This window comes from Chanos chanos, chromosome 10 (genome assembly GCF_902362185.1).
Source record: "Chanos chanos chromosome 10, fChaCha1.1, whole genome shotgun sequence".
Lineage (NCBI taxonomy): Eukaryota > Metazoa > Chordata > Actinopteri > Gonorynchiformes > Chanidae > Chanos > Chanos chanos.
This window is the reverse complement of record NC_044504.1, coordinates 18,128,578-18,147,301: the sequence shown is the minus strand read 5'-3', so window position 1 is coordinate 18,147,301 and position 18,724 is coordinate 18,128,578. Positions and strand designations below refer to the sequence as shown.

At 41.2% G+C, this 18,724-nt stretch overlaps 1 protein-coding gene and 1 long non-coding RNA gene across 2 annotated transcripts; both read right to left on the bottom strand.

The window, feature by feature from the left end:
• Positions 1–7,519: 7,519 nt before the first annotated feature.
• Positions 7,520–8,829, bottom strand: LOC115823376 (stAR-related lipid transfer protein 9-like). Its single transcript, XM_030787425.1, has 5 exons — positions 8,783–8,829; positions 8,476–8,678; positions 8,200–8,279; positions 7,816–7,974; positions 7,520–7,621 (listed from the first exon to the last, which is right to left on the bottom strand). Exons 1-5 carry the CDS (start codon positions 8,827–8,829, stop codon positions 7,520–7,522), a joined length of 591 nt encoding a protein of 196 aa, XP_030643285.1.
• Positions 8,830–8,957: 128 nt separating this feature from the next.
• On the bottom strand, positions 8,958–9,449 carry LOC115823186 (uncharacterized). The gene is made up of 3 exons (XR_004025629.1): positions 9,404–9,449; positions 9,200–9,296; positions 8,958–9,110 (listed from the first exon to the last, which is right to left on the bottom strand). It is a non-coding gene; the product is annotated as an uncharacterized LOC115823186 (long non-coding RNA).
• Between the last annotated feature and the right edge of the window lie 9,275 nt (positions 9,450–18,724).

Genomic DNA, 18,724 nt, shown 5'->3' with positions numbered 1-18,724 from the left:
TGCTCAATGGGCACTTATCAGCATCTATATAAAGTGAAGTTTTCAACATTGAAACTTAATATTTAGAAATACTGTGAATCACTGAATGAGCAACATTGATGAAAGCTTGGAATAATCATAATAATCATAAAAAGCAAGGCAAATCACAGTCAAAAAGTGCAGCACTTAGCATTATAATAAAAGTTGTCCTACGTGTAGGTGTGTGCGTGTAGATGAATAGGCAGACACAAGCCGTGATAGCAGGGTATGAATCCTCAGCATGGAAAGGGGCAGGTGAAAGTTCACGACTAAATATAAATATGTTGCTATATTGCTACATATATTGCTAAGGTCAGGGTGATGAGGTGTAGTCGGGAGATGGGGAGTGATTATGCAGTCCTGACCAAGGGGCATTTTCTCATTTATTTGACCTCATCTAACTTTTCATTATAGATGAAAAACACGAAATTTCGTTGTTATATTAATATTTAATGCATTTCTGAGAAAAGAGAACAGGTGCTCAGATGGCTTAGCAGGGCATCGACAAAAACCCAGTTAGTGCTGTTTGCAGGTAGGAAGCTGTACTACCATTGACAGGTCAGGGTGCGGAGTGGTGGTGGATGTATCTGGGGGCATGATACGAACCTCTGTGCTGTCAGGTGAGAAGAAGTGGCTGATGGTACGAGGAAAGTCTACGCCCTTCCTCAGCCAGTATGGGGGTTGTGTAATCAACGGGAAACTGGACACCACTAAACTGGGTCACTACTGTTTCCAGCACGTTTTGCTGTCTGGATTGGCACGCTTTCAACGTTATATTGATTATGGCATAACCACTGATGCAACATTGTTTTGAAATACAATACAAAACAGTACTTCAATGTCAGTTCAGTGATTATGGGCAAGTGCAGTACTTAAGTGCTGAATCAGTGTAGGACATGGATTTTTTCCAGATTGAACAGATGTCCAATACAATGAGAAGGATCAATGCTAAATCAACATTGGAGATTGATTGAACATCGATGTAAACCGCATGCTTTTTGCCTGATATCTAAGCAACGTAGTTTCAAGGACACGTTGCTATCCGGGTGAACTGCTATATCTAGGGGAGCGATCCAAACTATGGTGGCAGACAGACAGTGAGGGCAGCTGTCCAGGTCTGTCAGGAGGAGGCATTCTGGGTATGTGGGAATGATCTCTGGAGTGTAGGAGCGTAGGAGAGTGGAGTGGGTTTGCATTCAGCTGCTGGTGTGGTGTGTTTGTATGTGTGTGTGTGTGTGTGTGTGTGTGTGTGTGTGTGTGCACATAAATGTCTATGTACATCTATGTATTTTTATGTCTAGGTCCACAACACTATATGACTACAGAGAAATATGTTAAAAAACAGCCCAAGAAGCAAATGCCTCACAAAAAAAGTTCCATTTGTTTCATTCGTTGATCCCATTCCTAAAGCTCCTGCCACTAAGGAGAAGTTTCTTTCTCACACTCATTCTCACATGTTTCAAGAAGAAGATGCATGCCAGGAAACTGCTTGTTGTCTCACCACACATGAAGTGTTGGCACTACAGAAATAAGCAGATCCAAGATCACTAACAGTGCTTTATCAGTCCGACATAATCACAGAAGAGTATATCTACGCATGACAACTCCTCTCCTCACGTTCAATGGCTCCTCAAGGCCTTTTACACAAACACACACACACACATACATACACACACACTTAATAGTATCCCTGTGTGACTGACCTGCGAGGGCTTTGATGCGGGAGCGTTCGAACAGTCGGGCAGAGCTGTTGTCATTGTCCAGCTCCTCATCAGAAAGATCAAAGCGTGTGTTAATGCGGCTGTACTGCTGCGTGATCTCAGTATTGTCGAAGTCTGTGGTTGTCGTCATGGCTGCTGGCCACCAGAGAGCAGGAAAGATAAAGAGAATTCAGTCTTGCTGCTGAAGTAATGATATGTGTTCAGTGTTGGAAAACGCCTGGAAAATAGACAATGAAAGGAAAAAGAGATGAAAGACCATTTCCTTAAGGCGGGTCACCATTCACATGCGTAAACTGTGCCTTTCAGATTGATATAGATACATTATATGTTCATTCTTTCTCAGTATAAAGCTGACAAAATCTAAAATTACACTGTGAGAGCAAAAGGAGTCCTGGCAACATATGTATTGGACCACATATGGAAGAGCGTAATTTTTACAAGAAGCTTTGAAAAAGTGCTTCACAAAGTTTCAAACAAGATGTTAGTTTTCAGCTTAACTGCTTAAACCACCCAACTGTCATCCTAAACAGGGGTGTGTGTGTGTGTGTGTGTGTGTGTGTGTGCGTGTACGCACGCACTATAGTGGAATGGCGGGTGAAGGTTAGCTGCTAAGATAGCTCTATCTTTGCGAGGCATGCTCCTCTTGTGTAGTCTTATCACTTAGTGCAAGGGCTAGGCAACCCCAAGAGAGAGTTAACAAATGGCCTCCCTCCATCGCAGAGTCCCTATTTACAGAGTTTACCTGTGTGTTTTCTTTGTTTCACACTGCAGTGGTGTCTGTGATACAATGTTTCTGGTATTTAACTGCTTTGTTGGATTCATTTTTTTTTTATTTACCCCCAAATCTAAATGGATTTCTGCACTTTGAACACAACTTTTCTTCATGCATTACCAACACTATTGCTATGTGCTAACATTCATGGATCACATTCTATCATACCACGAGTATTATCATATCGAATTAAAAGTGTGTGTTTTGTACACATAAACATAGAGCTAAGGGGGGAGAGAGAGAGAGAGAGAGAGAGACAGAGAGAGAGAGAGAGAGAGAGAGAGATAGAGAGAGAGAGAGTCCAAAGAAAGGGAGAAAAACCGTCAAATTGGAGGTCTTGATCAAATATGTACAGTTTGCCATATTATACTAAGCTAAATGGGAACAACACATCTAAATAAGATCAACCTCTGGCTGTACAGATAAGTGATGATGGGAGGAGAAAGCATAATTCATGAGTTGGGGAGACTCTGGTAGAGGAGACAGTGGTGGCCCTGTCTGTCCCTGTATCAGTCTAGTGCAGAGGGTACATTATCACTAAGTGACGCTCCACCCAGGAGTGGGAATCCCCTTATCACTTCACACACAACCTGGCCACACTCCTGCCGTTAGCTCACTGTACGTCTGTGTACGTTTATTCTTGCTACACTACGTAACTTTGCATCACTAGAATTTCAAATGACTGTTCCCAAGCAATGGGGTGTACCTCTGATAGGTACTTAGAAAACAAGTTTAAAAATTATACCTCGTCATGGCCCAGAAGTGAAAGTTATACTCAAAGCTTTTCTTTACAGATTTTCATTACGGCGTCCCTCCAGTCTCTCTTTTGCATTTCTGTGACATCACTATTATGTAATAGGGGAATTTACACAGTACTTGAATCTGTTTAGTCTTTCTATAGTTAGATTTTAGCCAGGGTGAAACTGCTTGAAGTGTAATGATACCTTACAGGGTAAAATAACAGGAACAATGACTCAAAAACAACAACCACAGCTGATTTCCTCTGCAGAGCCTGGTGAAGTTATGTATCCATGGCAAACACAAAGTAACAGAGTGAGGTCATGGATATTGGAGAACGCTGCCAAACTTTGCTGGCGAACTGAAATATTTTTCCTGCCTTGCTTTCCAAAAAATTTGTAAATTTTATGGTTCATAAATGTATTTCTACTCTCATTTGTTTTGATTATGCTAATGATGATGATGCCCATAATCATCAGTGACATCATCATTATCAGTGACATCATCATCATCATCATCATCAACATCATCATCATCAACATCAGATTCTTCTAAGTCTTCAACAAATCAATGCTGACAATGAGATGGCAACTCTAACAACTACTGTTTAGGAGGCAGCAGCGGCAGCATTACTGAGGTATTTCTGAAGTGTGTAAAGAGCACACACTGAAATTTGAGGTGGGTGTGGCAACGCTCGTGACCCTACAGCATGTTTGCGTACAGTTGTATCAGCAGCTGAGAGCTGAAGTGGTGACACATTGGTAATTGTGTATGGCAGTGACATTCAAGCTGAGAAGGCAAGTTCAGGCAAAATCTAATATATAGGAAACTTAAGAGAGAATTCTGTCACATTACTGTCAGAGATGTCATTCACTAAAGAATAGAAAGAATCAGGAGAATGGTCACATGACTACACACATAAGACAGGGACACAATTTCTGATTTTGTTACAAACTAGAAATACTTACATACAGTACCCTTAGTTTAAGTGCTCTAATAATAGTGTTGTGATATATTGAAGGAATATCTGTACAAGAAATATGAATGAATATTTAAAAGGTTAGTGATGATCAAGTTACTGCACCGCTTCTTGTATCAGTTTTGCTCACCTACAAGGCAGAGGCTGCAATCGAATAGACCTGAAATGGAAAGATGATCAATGCTGGACTATTCCTGGAGTGAGTTTATTAGAATTTGCAGTTAATTCCAGCAGTGTGCATCAATGTGCAGAACACTGCCAGCTTCCCTTATAAGGTGAAGTCCAGACTACCCACCTATTTCCATTGTTATTTTAAAGAGACTGTGACAGCACCCAGCTGTTTTTCTTTCACTGATACTGTGAAGCTGCTTTGTTTATCCAGTAGAGAGAGAGAGAGAGAGGGAGAGAGAGAGAGAGAGAGAGAGAGAGAGAGAGAGAAGGAGACTGGGAAATATAGCCAAAACACCCCTAGTTAATTGCATACTGTCACCGAGCCCTTGTTTTCAATATAAAGATTCACAGAGTGTGATGGATCACACATACACGCGCGCGCGGGCACACACGCACACACACATTCTTTGTCCCTCTCAGCACGAGTACGCTACTAATGTGCGCTACCTGCGGGGTCCTCATGCAACAGGTCACTGCCTTTTTTAACCGGGCTTTTGCCAAAGAAAATACCAATGGGAGTCAGAAGGCTGCGAAAGGATAGCACATTTTGACAGGCGTCATTATTCATGTTGTTTTGAAAGGCTTAAGACTCAAATGTTTGTAGATGAGCGAAGGACAACACCAATGACATTTGTTTTTTACACAGACTAATTTCGTTCTACGCCCACTTTATACAGTGTGAAGGCGACATTAATAACTTAAATAAACTACTTCCTCAGCGTTTATAAGAAATTTACGAAAGTTGCGAAACACTTACCTGTACTAGAAATACAAAACTTGTGAACTGTTATCCTCTGCTTGATTTTTGCTCCTCAGGAATCCCTATTTTAAAGCCAATTATAATTCCAATAAAGGCGATGAGCGTCGGGTTACGGTCGCGGCAGATGGAAGGAGAAAGCCTGGAGAAGGGGTATGGGACAGGGACTGGAATATGGAGGGTCGCCGCACACAACGGTCATTCCCGTTTGCCGGCGTCCGACCCACCCAAAATTTAAAAATAAAACGTACGCATGGAGCGCTGTCTCACTGCGCAGGGGGTGCACATTCCTGTCAAGAGTCAGTGACTTTAAATGGCAGAGGCACTTAAGTACCCCCACCCTAACTGTCGTTATACCAATGCCCGCCTCCCTCACAGAAATGTCTCTGGCAACATGTCCACAAAGTACAGTTGTCCCTTTGCCTGCAGTCAGACATTAGTGAATGCTCTACATGCTGCATTAAAGTGGAAGGGGTTTGGAAAATCGTTGGCTGTGAGTACTCTGTTTTAAATAGTTTTAATGAAAGTAGTACATATTTCAAAATGTCCCGGGAACGTATTTTATCTCAAATGTGAACGTTTCTCTCAGTATAAGGAAAGGCAATAAAGACATTAAAATGATGACTAAAATGGAATCATTCACCTCAATATGCAATGGGAGAACCACACATTCAGTGTGCCCCAGTGATGTCTGCGAATGTATTACCAATGAGATTTTCTTCTTATTTTCTTTCATTAATTCAATGTAAACAAAAGAAATCTATGTAACTGTATTGAGCAATTCAGTAATAGCACATAGTTAAACGACAGAGACACAATTATGAGGAAAATGCCAAATGTATTTAAGAAAATAATGTTTTCACAAATAAGTTAAATTTCAGTAAGACTGAGAGGGTTGCTTGACAAGTATAAAAACGCACTTTGAATACAATAATAATGAGAAAAACAACTTTAAATATAAATTATTTTACATTTAGACATGGTACAGATATGAATTCATAAAACGTGATATTTACTGATGTACTCAACATATAATTACAAAACTCTCTTTCCCTCAGACAAAGACATTGAGAGAGAAACTCTGTGTTCCGCTGGAATCAATATCCAGCATATCCTTCATTTTGGGTTCCAAATGGAACTTCTGAATTCACCACATTCTCTAATGCAACAGCAAAGTTTGTCCTGAGCTCATGGGTAACAGGAAATTCCTAACTTTGAAAAACAGAATCAGTTCAATGAGCCCGTTAACAGCCAATATTGACACACACAGTGAAAACAGGTGCTTTTCTTTTTTCTTTTTTTTTTTTTAACTAAGACTAAAATCAGCATGTAAAGATTTGTTCATACATCACAGATATGCCATTGTTTATCATTAGTGTTACAAACTGATACAAGCAGACATACATATAATAACTGATAATAAATTGTGTGTGTATATATACACACACATATATGTGTGTGTGTGTGTATATATATATATATATATATATACACACACACACACACACACACATATGAAAACATATATATTACCCACATAACTACTGTTGCATAAGTTTCTTAGACAAAATAGCGTAAGATAAAGTAAATACTGAAATATATCAAAATCAATTACATAAATATCAATTTGAAAAAAAAGAGCAAAAGTAATAGCCCCACTGACCAAGCTTATCTAGATGCATTCTTAACATATAAAAACCTGTAATGTTAGTGCAGTAAAGTATCCATAAAAATCAGTGATGGGGTAGCAAGTGTTTTAAACTGTCTTTAAGAATGGCTATAAAATACACCACCTATTGGTAATTATGGGGGCTAACTGCAGTAGTGAATGGATACAACACATTCAGACATCCACCACTCACAAGTGTTTTTTATCAGCTGTTTTTGAAGAACTCTGTAAAACTAAGTGTGTGATATGTGTAAGCGTACTGGTAGAGTATTGTTACCTGATTGTCCAGGTAACTGGTAGTAATCTGAATGTGTGTCATTCATCAAACCGATAATCTCTTATCCTCAGTGGGACTGAGTTAAATATATAAAAATATTAGTGTGCTTTGAGAGAACTAAGCATTATCAGCCTGGTCTTAACATCACAGCTGACCTCTCTGACCTGCTGTCGTCCACACCTCAGCAGATCAGAGTACCCAAGATGGCAAACAGTTGATTAAAAAAAAGGCCACACAGATCAAACACATTAAGACTTCCCGTAAGAAGTGGCAAGATAAGTTGCTTCAAAATATCAACATAACTATCAGTGCTTGTAGAAAAATCAAGTAAAAGAAAAATAAATATGGTGCAAATCTTAGCAAAAGTCAAAAGGGCTTTAGTATAAGTGCTCGCTGCCAAATATGGAACCTGGTTTGTCACAGGGAGAAAAAAGAATCAAGGTCAGCAATGACAGCCGACTGTTTTCTCGCCACTGTGCTTAAATGTCTCTGAGGCAGGGCTGGAGTTCCCAGATCAACCTGTGGGAGGAGACAGAAAAAGCAGAGGGCACCTTGGTTATGAAACGTCTGTTTACACCGTGCTGTCCACAGGTATAATTTGGTTTAACTTATTTGAAGATGTGAGCATGTAAAAAGAAAGTGGTTAAGAAAAAGATTAACGTTATGTGTAATATGTTTATAATTCAATATCATGAAAGGGTATAAAAGCTCACCTGCAGCAAATAGATGACTGTGACAAGTTCTCGCCCATTACGCTGACTGGGCTGAAGGATCCATGCACTAGGAAGCATCTCACCACGGACAGCATCCACACTGGGGCGTGGCAGAGACTCCTCAAACACAGACTGCATTGCCAACACCCACGTGTCCTCCTGAGATGAAGAGATGCTCGGATCAATGTTCTAAACAAAATCTCTGGCCTTTTTGGTGTATAAGCTTACAGGGTGAAGTTGCATTACTCAGGAGAGTTAAAGGTGAACTAAAAATGAACAACTTAATGGACAAATGATTAAAAAGGGACATACAGGTACAAATTTGAACAATCCACTTTGCAACACTGTGCTGTGTTTAATGCAAACAGAACCAGTAGCACACACCTGTTTGGACTCAGTGCTGAGGCAACAGAAATCCCGCGGCTGTTTGAGGAGACAACGGCCTGGGTCCGTCAGCAGATAGACTGATACGAGAAACAGAGGGCCAGGAGTTAAACACAAAGAAGCATTTTAAGACACAATCAATGAAGAAATCTCAAAGGAGTTCTACTGAAGTGAGAGCTGTGGGTGGGTGTAAGAAGAGCTCTCTGTGACAACACTGCCTATCCCTTTCCTTAACAGAAGTAAACTACAAAAGACAGCCAGGTAAGTACTGCTCACCCAGCTGTGTGTCGTCATCTAGTGGTCGGGTCCAGGCTGATCTGACTGAGTCATGGTAGAGGTGAGTCTTAGAGTGGTCTCGGATTGTACACCAAAGGCTGGCCAGGGGCCTTTCCAGCTCTACTACCCCAAGAAAGCCGTGAGCAGTGGGCCTGGGGGAAGGCCTGTAGAAGGTCTGAACTCCTCGCTCTACACCTTGGTGCCTGAACGGTGAGAGATAAGAGCATGTTCAGCGGACAACGTAAAACATGAACAGTTCTATGGTAATCAATAGTTTACCAATTCAAGATTACTAGTATAAGATTACCAACCTCCATCCAGCTGAGGCCCTCCCTGACAGTAGATTTCTAACATTCCCTGCAGAGGCCAAGTGCACCTGATATACAGAGAATAATATAATATAATATAATATAATATAATATAATATAATATAATATAATATAATATAATATAATATAACCATTCCACCTCTGATAAGACACTGGCAAGAGTACAGTCAGCAATGTCTTGATAGGAAGTACACAGAGAGGAGGGTGAGCCAAAAGAAAGGGTACGCTGGCGAGCACAGGGAGGAGAGGATGGGGAAGAGGAGGACTGCAGGTCACAGCCTGTTACAGGAACCTCCAGGCGGACATCTGAAGCAAAAAGTGAAACAGCGTAATTAGGTTTGGTTTACATAATGTATCAGTACTCATAATAATACAGCACGTGGGTCAACACTCACCTTGTACAGACATCCATGCACACTGGGTCTTTAAAGTTTGTGAGAGGCTTTGTTGAGGCTGAGTCCTGATCCTCAAGCCTGTATCTTCTCCTGTAATCTAAGAAGGGCTAAACAATGAAATCACGCAGCAAGACAAAGGCTTTTTTAAGTGCTGCTAAGTATCGCCTGAGAAAATACTATTTTATCACTAGTGCAATGGCACACCTGGATTGAAGTGGAAAGTGCTGACCCTTCCTTAGTTAGGGCTGCATTGCTACTGTTGTAGCCTGATGTGGGTCCTGAAGAAAGACTCAGACTAGAGCCGGTACATAAAGTACTATTACTGACCCGAGTCCGAACCCGCAAATCATTCTGAAGGCATTAGAAACAGAGAAAAAACAGAGGTCAGGAAAACAATAGTTTAGCTTGGACAGTATTTGCATGTGATGTTGTCCCTGTGTCCTCTGACACTCACCTTCATCGCCTGAGAGAGAGTCTGTTGCTGCAAACGTCTTTTCTCCTGCTCTGTCCTCTCACGAAGTCGATCACGAGCCCGGGCAATCTCTGTTCTTGCTTCCTCGCGTGCTCGACTATAGTCACGCAACAGCAGCTCTATCTCAGATGGGCACTGAACATCCCATTTTGGTGGATTTGGGACTCTGGAAACAAATATATTATTTACAAAAATCTTTAATCTCTATAATAATATGAAAGGACTAACAATTTAAAAACAATGTGAAAAATAATGAAATTAAACAGAAAATGTAAATTCTATACAGAAATGTTTTCTGAAATATTAAAAAGAACTTCTAAATTTAACAAAAAGGTCAAGAAAAGCAAACAGATGGGTTTATTCACATAAGTTTACCATCATCATAATAAGTTTGGACTTTCACCTGCTACTCTCCACTACTTCTTGGCGAAGCTGTTGTAGGTATTCTCTTCGCCGGCTAAGACTGTGTGAGGCCCTTAATGATGACTCCTGCTCATGAATACTAGAGTTGGGGTGCTTGCGAGGACTAAGGCTTCGTGCCCGACGATAATTCTGCAGGCGAACGTCTCTCTCCTGTCTCAAACCATGAATTCTCTTCCTATGCCTGAAAGCAGGAAAGGATAGAGGACATTCACAACCAAATGATTATTTCTTCATACATAAATCCACGTGAAAAAACAAATCTATGAACAAATACATGAGGGCCATCAGAATTATGCACATTTAATTGAATTGAACTACATCAAGAGTCATATTTTTACAAACATTTTGAAATTTAACAGTAACGTGTACAGAACCAGTACACAAACCTGTCATAGAGCTGATCTTTGGTTGAGAGTGAAGGTTCTTCAATGGAGCTGGACCTTAGCATCTTAAGCTGAGCATCTGTTTCTCCAAGGCCATAATGCAGCTTAGCTTCAGCAAGCTCCACTGTCACGTGGTGTGGGCTAAGGTCTAGTCGTACAGAAGCCATCACCTGCTCTCGTTCCTTCCGTAATCTCTCAATCTCCCTGGTTCTTTTATCCATTTGTGGCAGAGGCTCCTGTCTACGACCAAAGCTCATACTTTCAGAATCAGGGGATTGTGTCTGCTGGCTCTTAATGCTAAGACTTGAGGAGCTTTCAATGCTTGCTTTAGCTGCATGACTGAATCTTGCTGGTGGACGTTGATTAATGCCTGACCAGTTGGTAAACTTATTGTGCATAGGCAAGTTTTCAGGGACCAGGTGCTGGCCTTTCTCTGGGCTGATATCTCTGAGTGGGTCGATACTGAGCAGCATGTCAGTGTTGCACTCGCTTGGAGCCACTGATATTGCATCATCCTCCTGCAGTCGTAGAGTCCTGTGGTTAACATCACTCCAGCACTCTACCATATCTTCAGATTCTGTGTGATGATACTGCCCACTGCAATTGCTGTATGTTAAACGATTTCCCAGTCCTGATGATTGTACTTTTTCCTGGCTACAATTGTCAGGTTGCCTGAAAATGTCTGTGGAACAGTGATGGTAAGCTCGGACACTGTGTGCTGGAGCTAAAGTCTCTCTTGCATTTTTGGAAGGGGGATAGTGCAGATTGGGTTGACTTGCAGCCATTTCCCTACTGGCTGAATCCAAACAAGTTCTCTGTATATTTTGGGGACATTTGCTTTCAGAAGACATTGTATCTATAAAACATCCATTAGATACATTTGAATTTGAATTACTGAGGTCACTTAAGGTCTCTAGGGATACAGACCCCACTGATCTATCTGTAGAAATCCGTAATTTTTCAGTCTGATGAGCAATTTTTTTCTCTATGGTAGATAACTGTTTGCAATGATTTTTATGTAGCGTTCTGGAGGTCTTGCAGACTTGTTGCTTAGCGACTTTCGGTAGCTCTGTTCTTTGGTTCTTTACAATGCACTGGTTAGACTTTCTTCTCCTTTCATCAGAACTCCTCACTGCCTCCACAGTGACAATGGGAGAAGAGGCACGGTCTATTAAGCTTGTATGTTTCTTAGGATCAGTCTTCAAATGTGAAATCTGATTGTCTTGACCAGTTATAAGGAAGGGGTGCCTATCAATGACAGAGACTCCTAAACTGTTAGAGGATACCCCATTGGGTTTGCACTTTTGAGAGGATACAATAGTATCCAGGGATGGGGCTTTTTGTGAGATGGTCTCCACCTCTACGTTCTGCTGTCCAGTGCTTCCAGAGCCATTGAGCTGTAGGTTGGGCAAACTAATAATCTTTTCAAAAGGCTGCAAACTTTTGCATTTGCTTTGAAATATTTTGATATCATGCTTCTGGGATGCATCACAAACTTCTGAGCCAATAACTTTGACAATAACATTGACTTCATGAGCTTTGGAAATATCCCCGGCTTGAACCTTGTGGAAGCCCTTGGGTTCCATTAGAGCTGGCGTATCCTCAGTCTGGACACCAATCTCCACAGTAGTTTGGGTACAGCTGTCTCTTTTGCGGGGTTTGCTGGCATGCATATTCGACATTTTGACATGATCGTGTTTCACAGTTCTACCCCCAGTTCTCATACACTGAATGTTCCCCAGAAGATCTGAGGTGTTATGGATCAACTGAGAGAGATGCTCAGACATGTTCTGTAGGCTAGCCCATGTCGTTGGCACACTGTTTTCAGGTTTAGACACTGACACCTGGGTGCTGCTCCTCCTGTGACAGATTTTTCTTTTATGATCATCATTGAAGGTGATTGTCTGAGTGCCATGGTCACACATGGTAGCTTCCTCTTGGCCATTTCCTTGTGATTCGTGTTCAGAAGAACAGACCAATACTATTTCATCAACTTGACCAATACAACCACCAAGGGTCCCAGAGGCACCACTGAATAAGTCACAACTTTTCACACTTAACTTTGGCTGACTGCTGACATATGAAGGGCAGCAAACTGCTTTTGTCAGAGACTTCTGGTCTTTTGCTTGTTCTTTGAAATCTTCAGCACTGCTCAGCGTGCTAGAGAGTTCCTTGTTGTTTGCGTAGGTGCTCAAGTGAGAATTAAAAGGACAGTTCTGAATGTTCAGCCCATTATCCACACTGCAGCACCTAGTTATATGTCTGACCGTGTCTTCCAGTGCACCATATTTGCTAGAGATATCTGCAGCACTCCCAAAGACCTGGTTTTTGTGGACTGCTTTATGAGCATCCATGTCTTGCCATGGGTGAACAAATGGATTTATGTCACTTGAGGAAAAATGAATTGCAGACTCTCTATTTTGCGAAGCATCACTCTTAATTACCTGCATTCTCTTTTGGTCAACATTGCTTGAACCAGGATCATGGAACACATCACAATTATTTCTATTCACAGGCACACTAGCCTCAGGATGGGAAATCTCCTTTTTCTTAGCACTCTGAATATCAGCGTGATCAACTGTACAAGGGCTTGAGGTGACAGAACCAGGAACACCACTGCACATTTCAGGAGTGTGACCATCTTCTGTGGGTGATTTGAACAATTTCTGATTAACTGACAATGGCTGTAAAACACTGTGATCACAGAGGTGATTCTTGGGTGTGCTGCGGAGAACTTCTCCTTTTCTACCACCCATCTGAATCCCATGTCTTGGGTGAGTTGGAGTTCTGCCTGGATTATACCTAGTTGTAGTGCTTTCATCTGTAGATGAAACCACTGAGTCTGTTGACGAATCTGGAGGGGCTGCAACATGGGCCCTTCTGTACTTCTTTGGCTTTCTCTTCTGTCGGTCATCTTTAACATTTAACATGGTACATCTAGTGCAATCATCTTTTATGGCTTTTCCTCTCAAAAAATCTTTGTCTGTGCACTCAATCTTTGATTTTTCATTGTTCTTTGAGATTTTAATTGATGAATCAACTTTTTGTCCACCAGATTCCTTACCAGATTGTGGAGTTCTCATGATTGGTTCAATAGGCTTGTCTTTCTGTGTATGCTTTGTGTGGCTCTTTTGTAAAGTACTGTTGTTTGCAGATTGCTTCTCTTTCTTTTTTATTTGGTTATTGAGCCATGGCATCTGAGTCTCTTCAGCATGAACTTCTTTCCATTGTGTCTGAAGTCCAAGATGGCATGTTCCATCCCTGTTACTGACAAATTCCTCTAAGTGATAGCATGTTTGTGCATCTTTGTCAGTGGCTTCAGTCAAAAGGTACTTTTGTACGTTGCCTGTATGACCATGTCTTTGAGTCTTTGAGGCATTGTTCGATTTCAGTGATGAATCACATAATTTAGCGAAGGCACTATTTATACAAGGTCCATTGTTTATTATTCCTTCGGAACAACTGCTGATGTTCTTAAACTCCCTTAATTCACACAGATTACTCGCATGGCCATCAGTAAAAACTGTGAAAACACAAGTTTTCTGCTGATCATGACACTGATCTTGAGAGGTACACAGGTCACTGCATACATTTAATGAATGATCAGTTGCCCTGTAATGGAGTTCCTCCTGTGACAAAGAATTATATGTGGATATTTTGGAGGGGTTAGTTTCATTTTCATGTGCAGAAATAGTGGAATAATCCTTCCGATGACTACTAACAGTCCTGATGTCAGTGTCTGAGAGGAGGATTCCAGGTACAGCCTGTTGGTGCTCTGGAGTATTGATCTTGATGACTTCTGATTGGTCAGGTATAGTGACAACTCCATCATCCTTGGATTTACTGCAACTCAATTTATGGTGCCCTTCTGAAACCAGCTCTTTACCTGTACCCTCTATAGGCACTGCTGCAGTACACCTGACTCTGTCCAAATTAGAGGGATTGAGAGACTTATTTATTGAAGATAAACTTAATGTGTTGTTTGAGTACCCTAACTGCTCTTGAATTTGTGGTACTGGATTTGATTTGTACTCTTGGTTACTTTCAGTCTCACAGAAAAGAGTAGAACTACTACAACTTTTTGTGTTGTTTACCTTTATCTGTGGTTGTCCTTTCAGAGTCAAGTCATCATCTTTATCTTCAGCTGATGAGTTTGAAACAAAGGTCTGTTGCTTCAATGAGGTCAATTCAGGACATTCACCAGATACACTGACTGGTTTCAAATTTATGGCTCTGCTATCTTCTGGTGCACCTTCCTTGACCAAGCTGTTCTGGCCCTCTCTCCACAAGGCATCAACATTAAATTTTGCTCCAGCTGGATTTAATCCTGGCATTGCTGCTTGTGATGTATTATGCAACACTGACCTCTCCTTGTTGAATATCATGCAACTTTTGTCCTCTTTTTGTTCCTCACAGTGCACCACTGACTGATCTGTATCTTTGCTCATAGCATCCTGAGCACTAAGCATTTTACTGCTCTCACTGGGTGATTTTTCCCAGGTGCTTTCCTCACTTTGTTTGGTTATAGCCAGTGGCTGGTTATCCATCAGGCATCCCAAACCTACTTGGAAATCGCTGTTTGTTACATCCTCTTGAGTGTTGCTCTCTAAACATCCAAAAGGTGATGAGCTCTTGGGCTCTTGGGCAACACCATGAGCTGTCCTCTCATTCTGTGGATTTTCTGAATGAGTTTCATTTTTGTTGTTACTGGGATTCATAGTGTTAACATATTCAGCTGAAACTTTAATTCTTTCTCCATTTCTATCATTTCCTTCATCTTCTTTCAATGACATTTTCAGGTGTTCTTTTACCACTTCTGAAATCTTTTCAATGATTATGGAGTCACTTATCAAAACACTTCTGCGATTATCCATCAATTCTTGCTCCTCCATCTTCGTGATAGTAATATGAGTATCCTCCTCTTCCCCACTGTGCGTACCAGTATTTTTACTCATAAGATGAATAGGGGATGTGCTGCAATGTGTTACTGTCAGCGATGTTTTATTTGGCTCCTCACTATTAATTGTCTGCTCACATGCAGATTTTGCACACTTTTGATGTGTAGCATTAGTTTTTTCCATTTCCAACAAAGATAAATTTACAGGTGACTCCTGGTTATGATCATTTTCACATAGAGTAATTGTGTTTTGATCCGTCCTAACCGTTGTAGAAGGAACAATAAGCTCTGCTGATGCTCTCTTTGGAATTTTCAAACTGCCACCCAATGCATCCTGAAAATCCTTGTTCCTTTTTGTTGAATATTTACATGCTGTGGAGCTAGACTCACACTCTAGTAGTAAACGTGTCTGTCCAGTGTCTTGTTTCCAGTTAAACACTTCAGTTAGCTTCTCAGAGTTTTTGCTGTTGAAAAATGAACATTTTTTGGTATCTCCCACAGTTGTCATCTCTGTTTGCTTTTCTAGGTTGAATAAAGCATTCATGTCACTATCTTTGTCAAAGATCTTTTCACTGTCAGAGGCCAAACTAATCCCCTCCATACTGCTAACTATGTGTTCCACTGCATCATCTTTGAAGCTGTTCTGATTATTCTCCTTTGGCTTCGTGCTTCGATCCTCATTTTGCACCTCGCTCCTTTTGAGTTCAGCATTCTGTATTGAATTCTCCCTTTCTGAGTCAGAGGCTTCAAGGTTCACATACATGATGCATTCACTGCTGGCTTCTCTCAACATATCCACTGAGATAGCGGGTGCTTGGAAAACATACTCATGACTACTGGAACATACATTATGCCCAACTACTGCTGACATGTACTCAACATTCCTGGAAGTATTCAAGCTGCTGATGTCAACTCCAGAACAATCAAAGCTCCCCTGAAAGACTGTCCCTTCAACCTGCTGAATAAGGTGCTCTTCACTTGCATAATTATGCATGACTTTCTTATCATTCAGGGGATCAGCTTTCTCCCCTTCACTGACGGAATCTCTTTTGGCTTTCACAATTTGCTGCTCCAAATGTGTTTTTTCCCAACCTGGTGTTTCACTAATGGCAAGATCACAATGTACGTCAGTCATGTCAGTCACTGATTTTTCTTGACTCATATGACAACAGTTAATGGAAGAGTTGCCTTTAGACAGGGTATTTGGAGAGCTTTTAATGGGAAAGAGATTGGTTAGAGAAATATGAGGTTCTGAGTGAGTGTCTTCTGACTCTTTATTGACCATCTGGGGCTCAGGCACATGTGAAGTCAACAGCTCTGATTCTGGAGTACTTGGTTTACTTTCATAAACTGTTGCATTTTGATGGGCCCTCTGGCTCTTCTCCCTGCTCTTAGAGTTGGATAACTCAGCTCTTGTTTCTCTTTCCACACTCACACAAATTATTGATTTGTCATTATTGTCACTCAAAGGCGTTGTGGTGCTTTCAGGAGTGGAATGAATATTCCAGTCACAATTTAACATGCTCGTACCGGTTTTTGAGCTCAAGAATCCTTGTTCCTCAAGTGTCGCAGTTTCACTCCCTGTTGAATGAGAATGGACCGAGCTTTGGCCATCAGAGACACTAATGTTATCTGAAAGATCCAGGCTGTTAGTGCTTAGGCTGTTGCTGCTCTCTGTGGTGTTACATGGTGCCTGTTTTACCAGTCCTGCTGAAACTCTGTGGATTCTGGGACTATCTGTTGCATCGGTGGATGACCAAGCATCGGTCAGTGCAAGCAAACTGTCTGGTTCTCTAACACTGGAAACCCTGTGCAGGAGAGGACTGTTTGAGAGATGACCATTAACTGACTCAACTTTACCTTTAGAAAGTATCTTGGAAGTACTCTGTAGGCTCCAGAAAACTTCTGCAGGTATTTCATTGGATATTTCAACATCTTCCCTATCATTAGTTGACTGCTGTGTAGTAGTCTTTTGGCTGGTTGAGGGCAAGGCTCTAGTAAATAATAAATGATTGGGTGCCTCACTATTTTTCAGCTTGGCTGTTACATGCCTCCCACTGCTCTCCATGACCAATGAATCCTTGGACATTTGGCTGTCCTCACTCTCAGCCTCACTAGGCTCACACTCCTCCTGTTGTAGCTGCTTTGCCAAAGCCTTGGCATAGGCAGATGAGAGGGAGTCCAATGAAAATGAACTATCACAATCCGAAGAGGCATCTACCTCATCTCTGTCATCATCATTTTCCATCCATCCTGCCAGTTCCTGCTGCATTGCAACCCATGTTTTTGTCTTGCTTGACAAGGTCTCCGCACTGTGCCAGCGTCTCTGTCTTTCATCCTTCTGTGAAGTCATCAGTTCCAAATCCTCACAAGACACAGTTGTTTTAAATGAGCATTTTTCCTGCATCTTTCCCAAGTTCTCAGTTCTTTTGACTTTGTTTGGTTTCCTGTCAAATTTAAATGGTGATTTGTTACCAGACTTGATTCCTCTGGCTCCTTGTAACCCTGCTGGTGGCTTACGGAACACTCTTGCAAATGCTGTCCTGAGTCCAGTACCCACTGATCGAGATAAAACCTTACGGATAGTCTCCAAGCCCTTTCGTCCACCATAAGGGAGACTCTGAGATCCCTTAACCTCATTCTTTTGTGCACTAATATGTTTGATTATAGGCAATACTCTCCTAGTGACTTTATTATCTGACTCCATGGTGGCAAAGGTTTGTGGTAAACAAGCTCCTTTGTTGGAACCAATCCTAATCATTGAAGGAGAATCTTTTTTCTCTGTCATATCACTGTTAGCTTGAGCTGACCCATCTCTCTTTGGTGAAATTTGTAAGTTCTTACAGGAACCTGTCCAACTTGATGATCTTCGACTATATCGTGAAGGCATTGTGTTAGAGCGGCCTCTCACTCTTTGATCCCATATACATTCATCGTACACTGATTTGGTGGGATCAGTAGACTCTGTTAGGGATGCAGTAAACTCCGATGATTTGTTCCTTCTAAGAAACTGGCTGTTTGGGAAGACAGTGAAAAACAAATATGAATTAGAATTTGAATAAAAAAAAAAAAGAAGAAAAAGAAAAATTTAGATTTAATAATACAAGTTCATAATAGCAGCTGTCTTCTGTTAACAACCTAGAATATGCAATTAAACAGTCTTATTCTCATGACAATAATATGGGGTCTTAACCTGGCATTTCACTGATACCCTGTTTCTCATTTATGACTCAATCAAACTGTTTACCTGAAGACAGGGCTTTGTTGAGGGTACAATCGGGACAACAGGTCTGCAGAGAAGGAATGTCTTCGTAGGATGAGTGGACATCTTCTGGGTTTCAAAGGTGAAG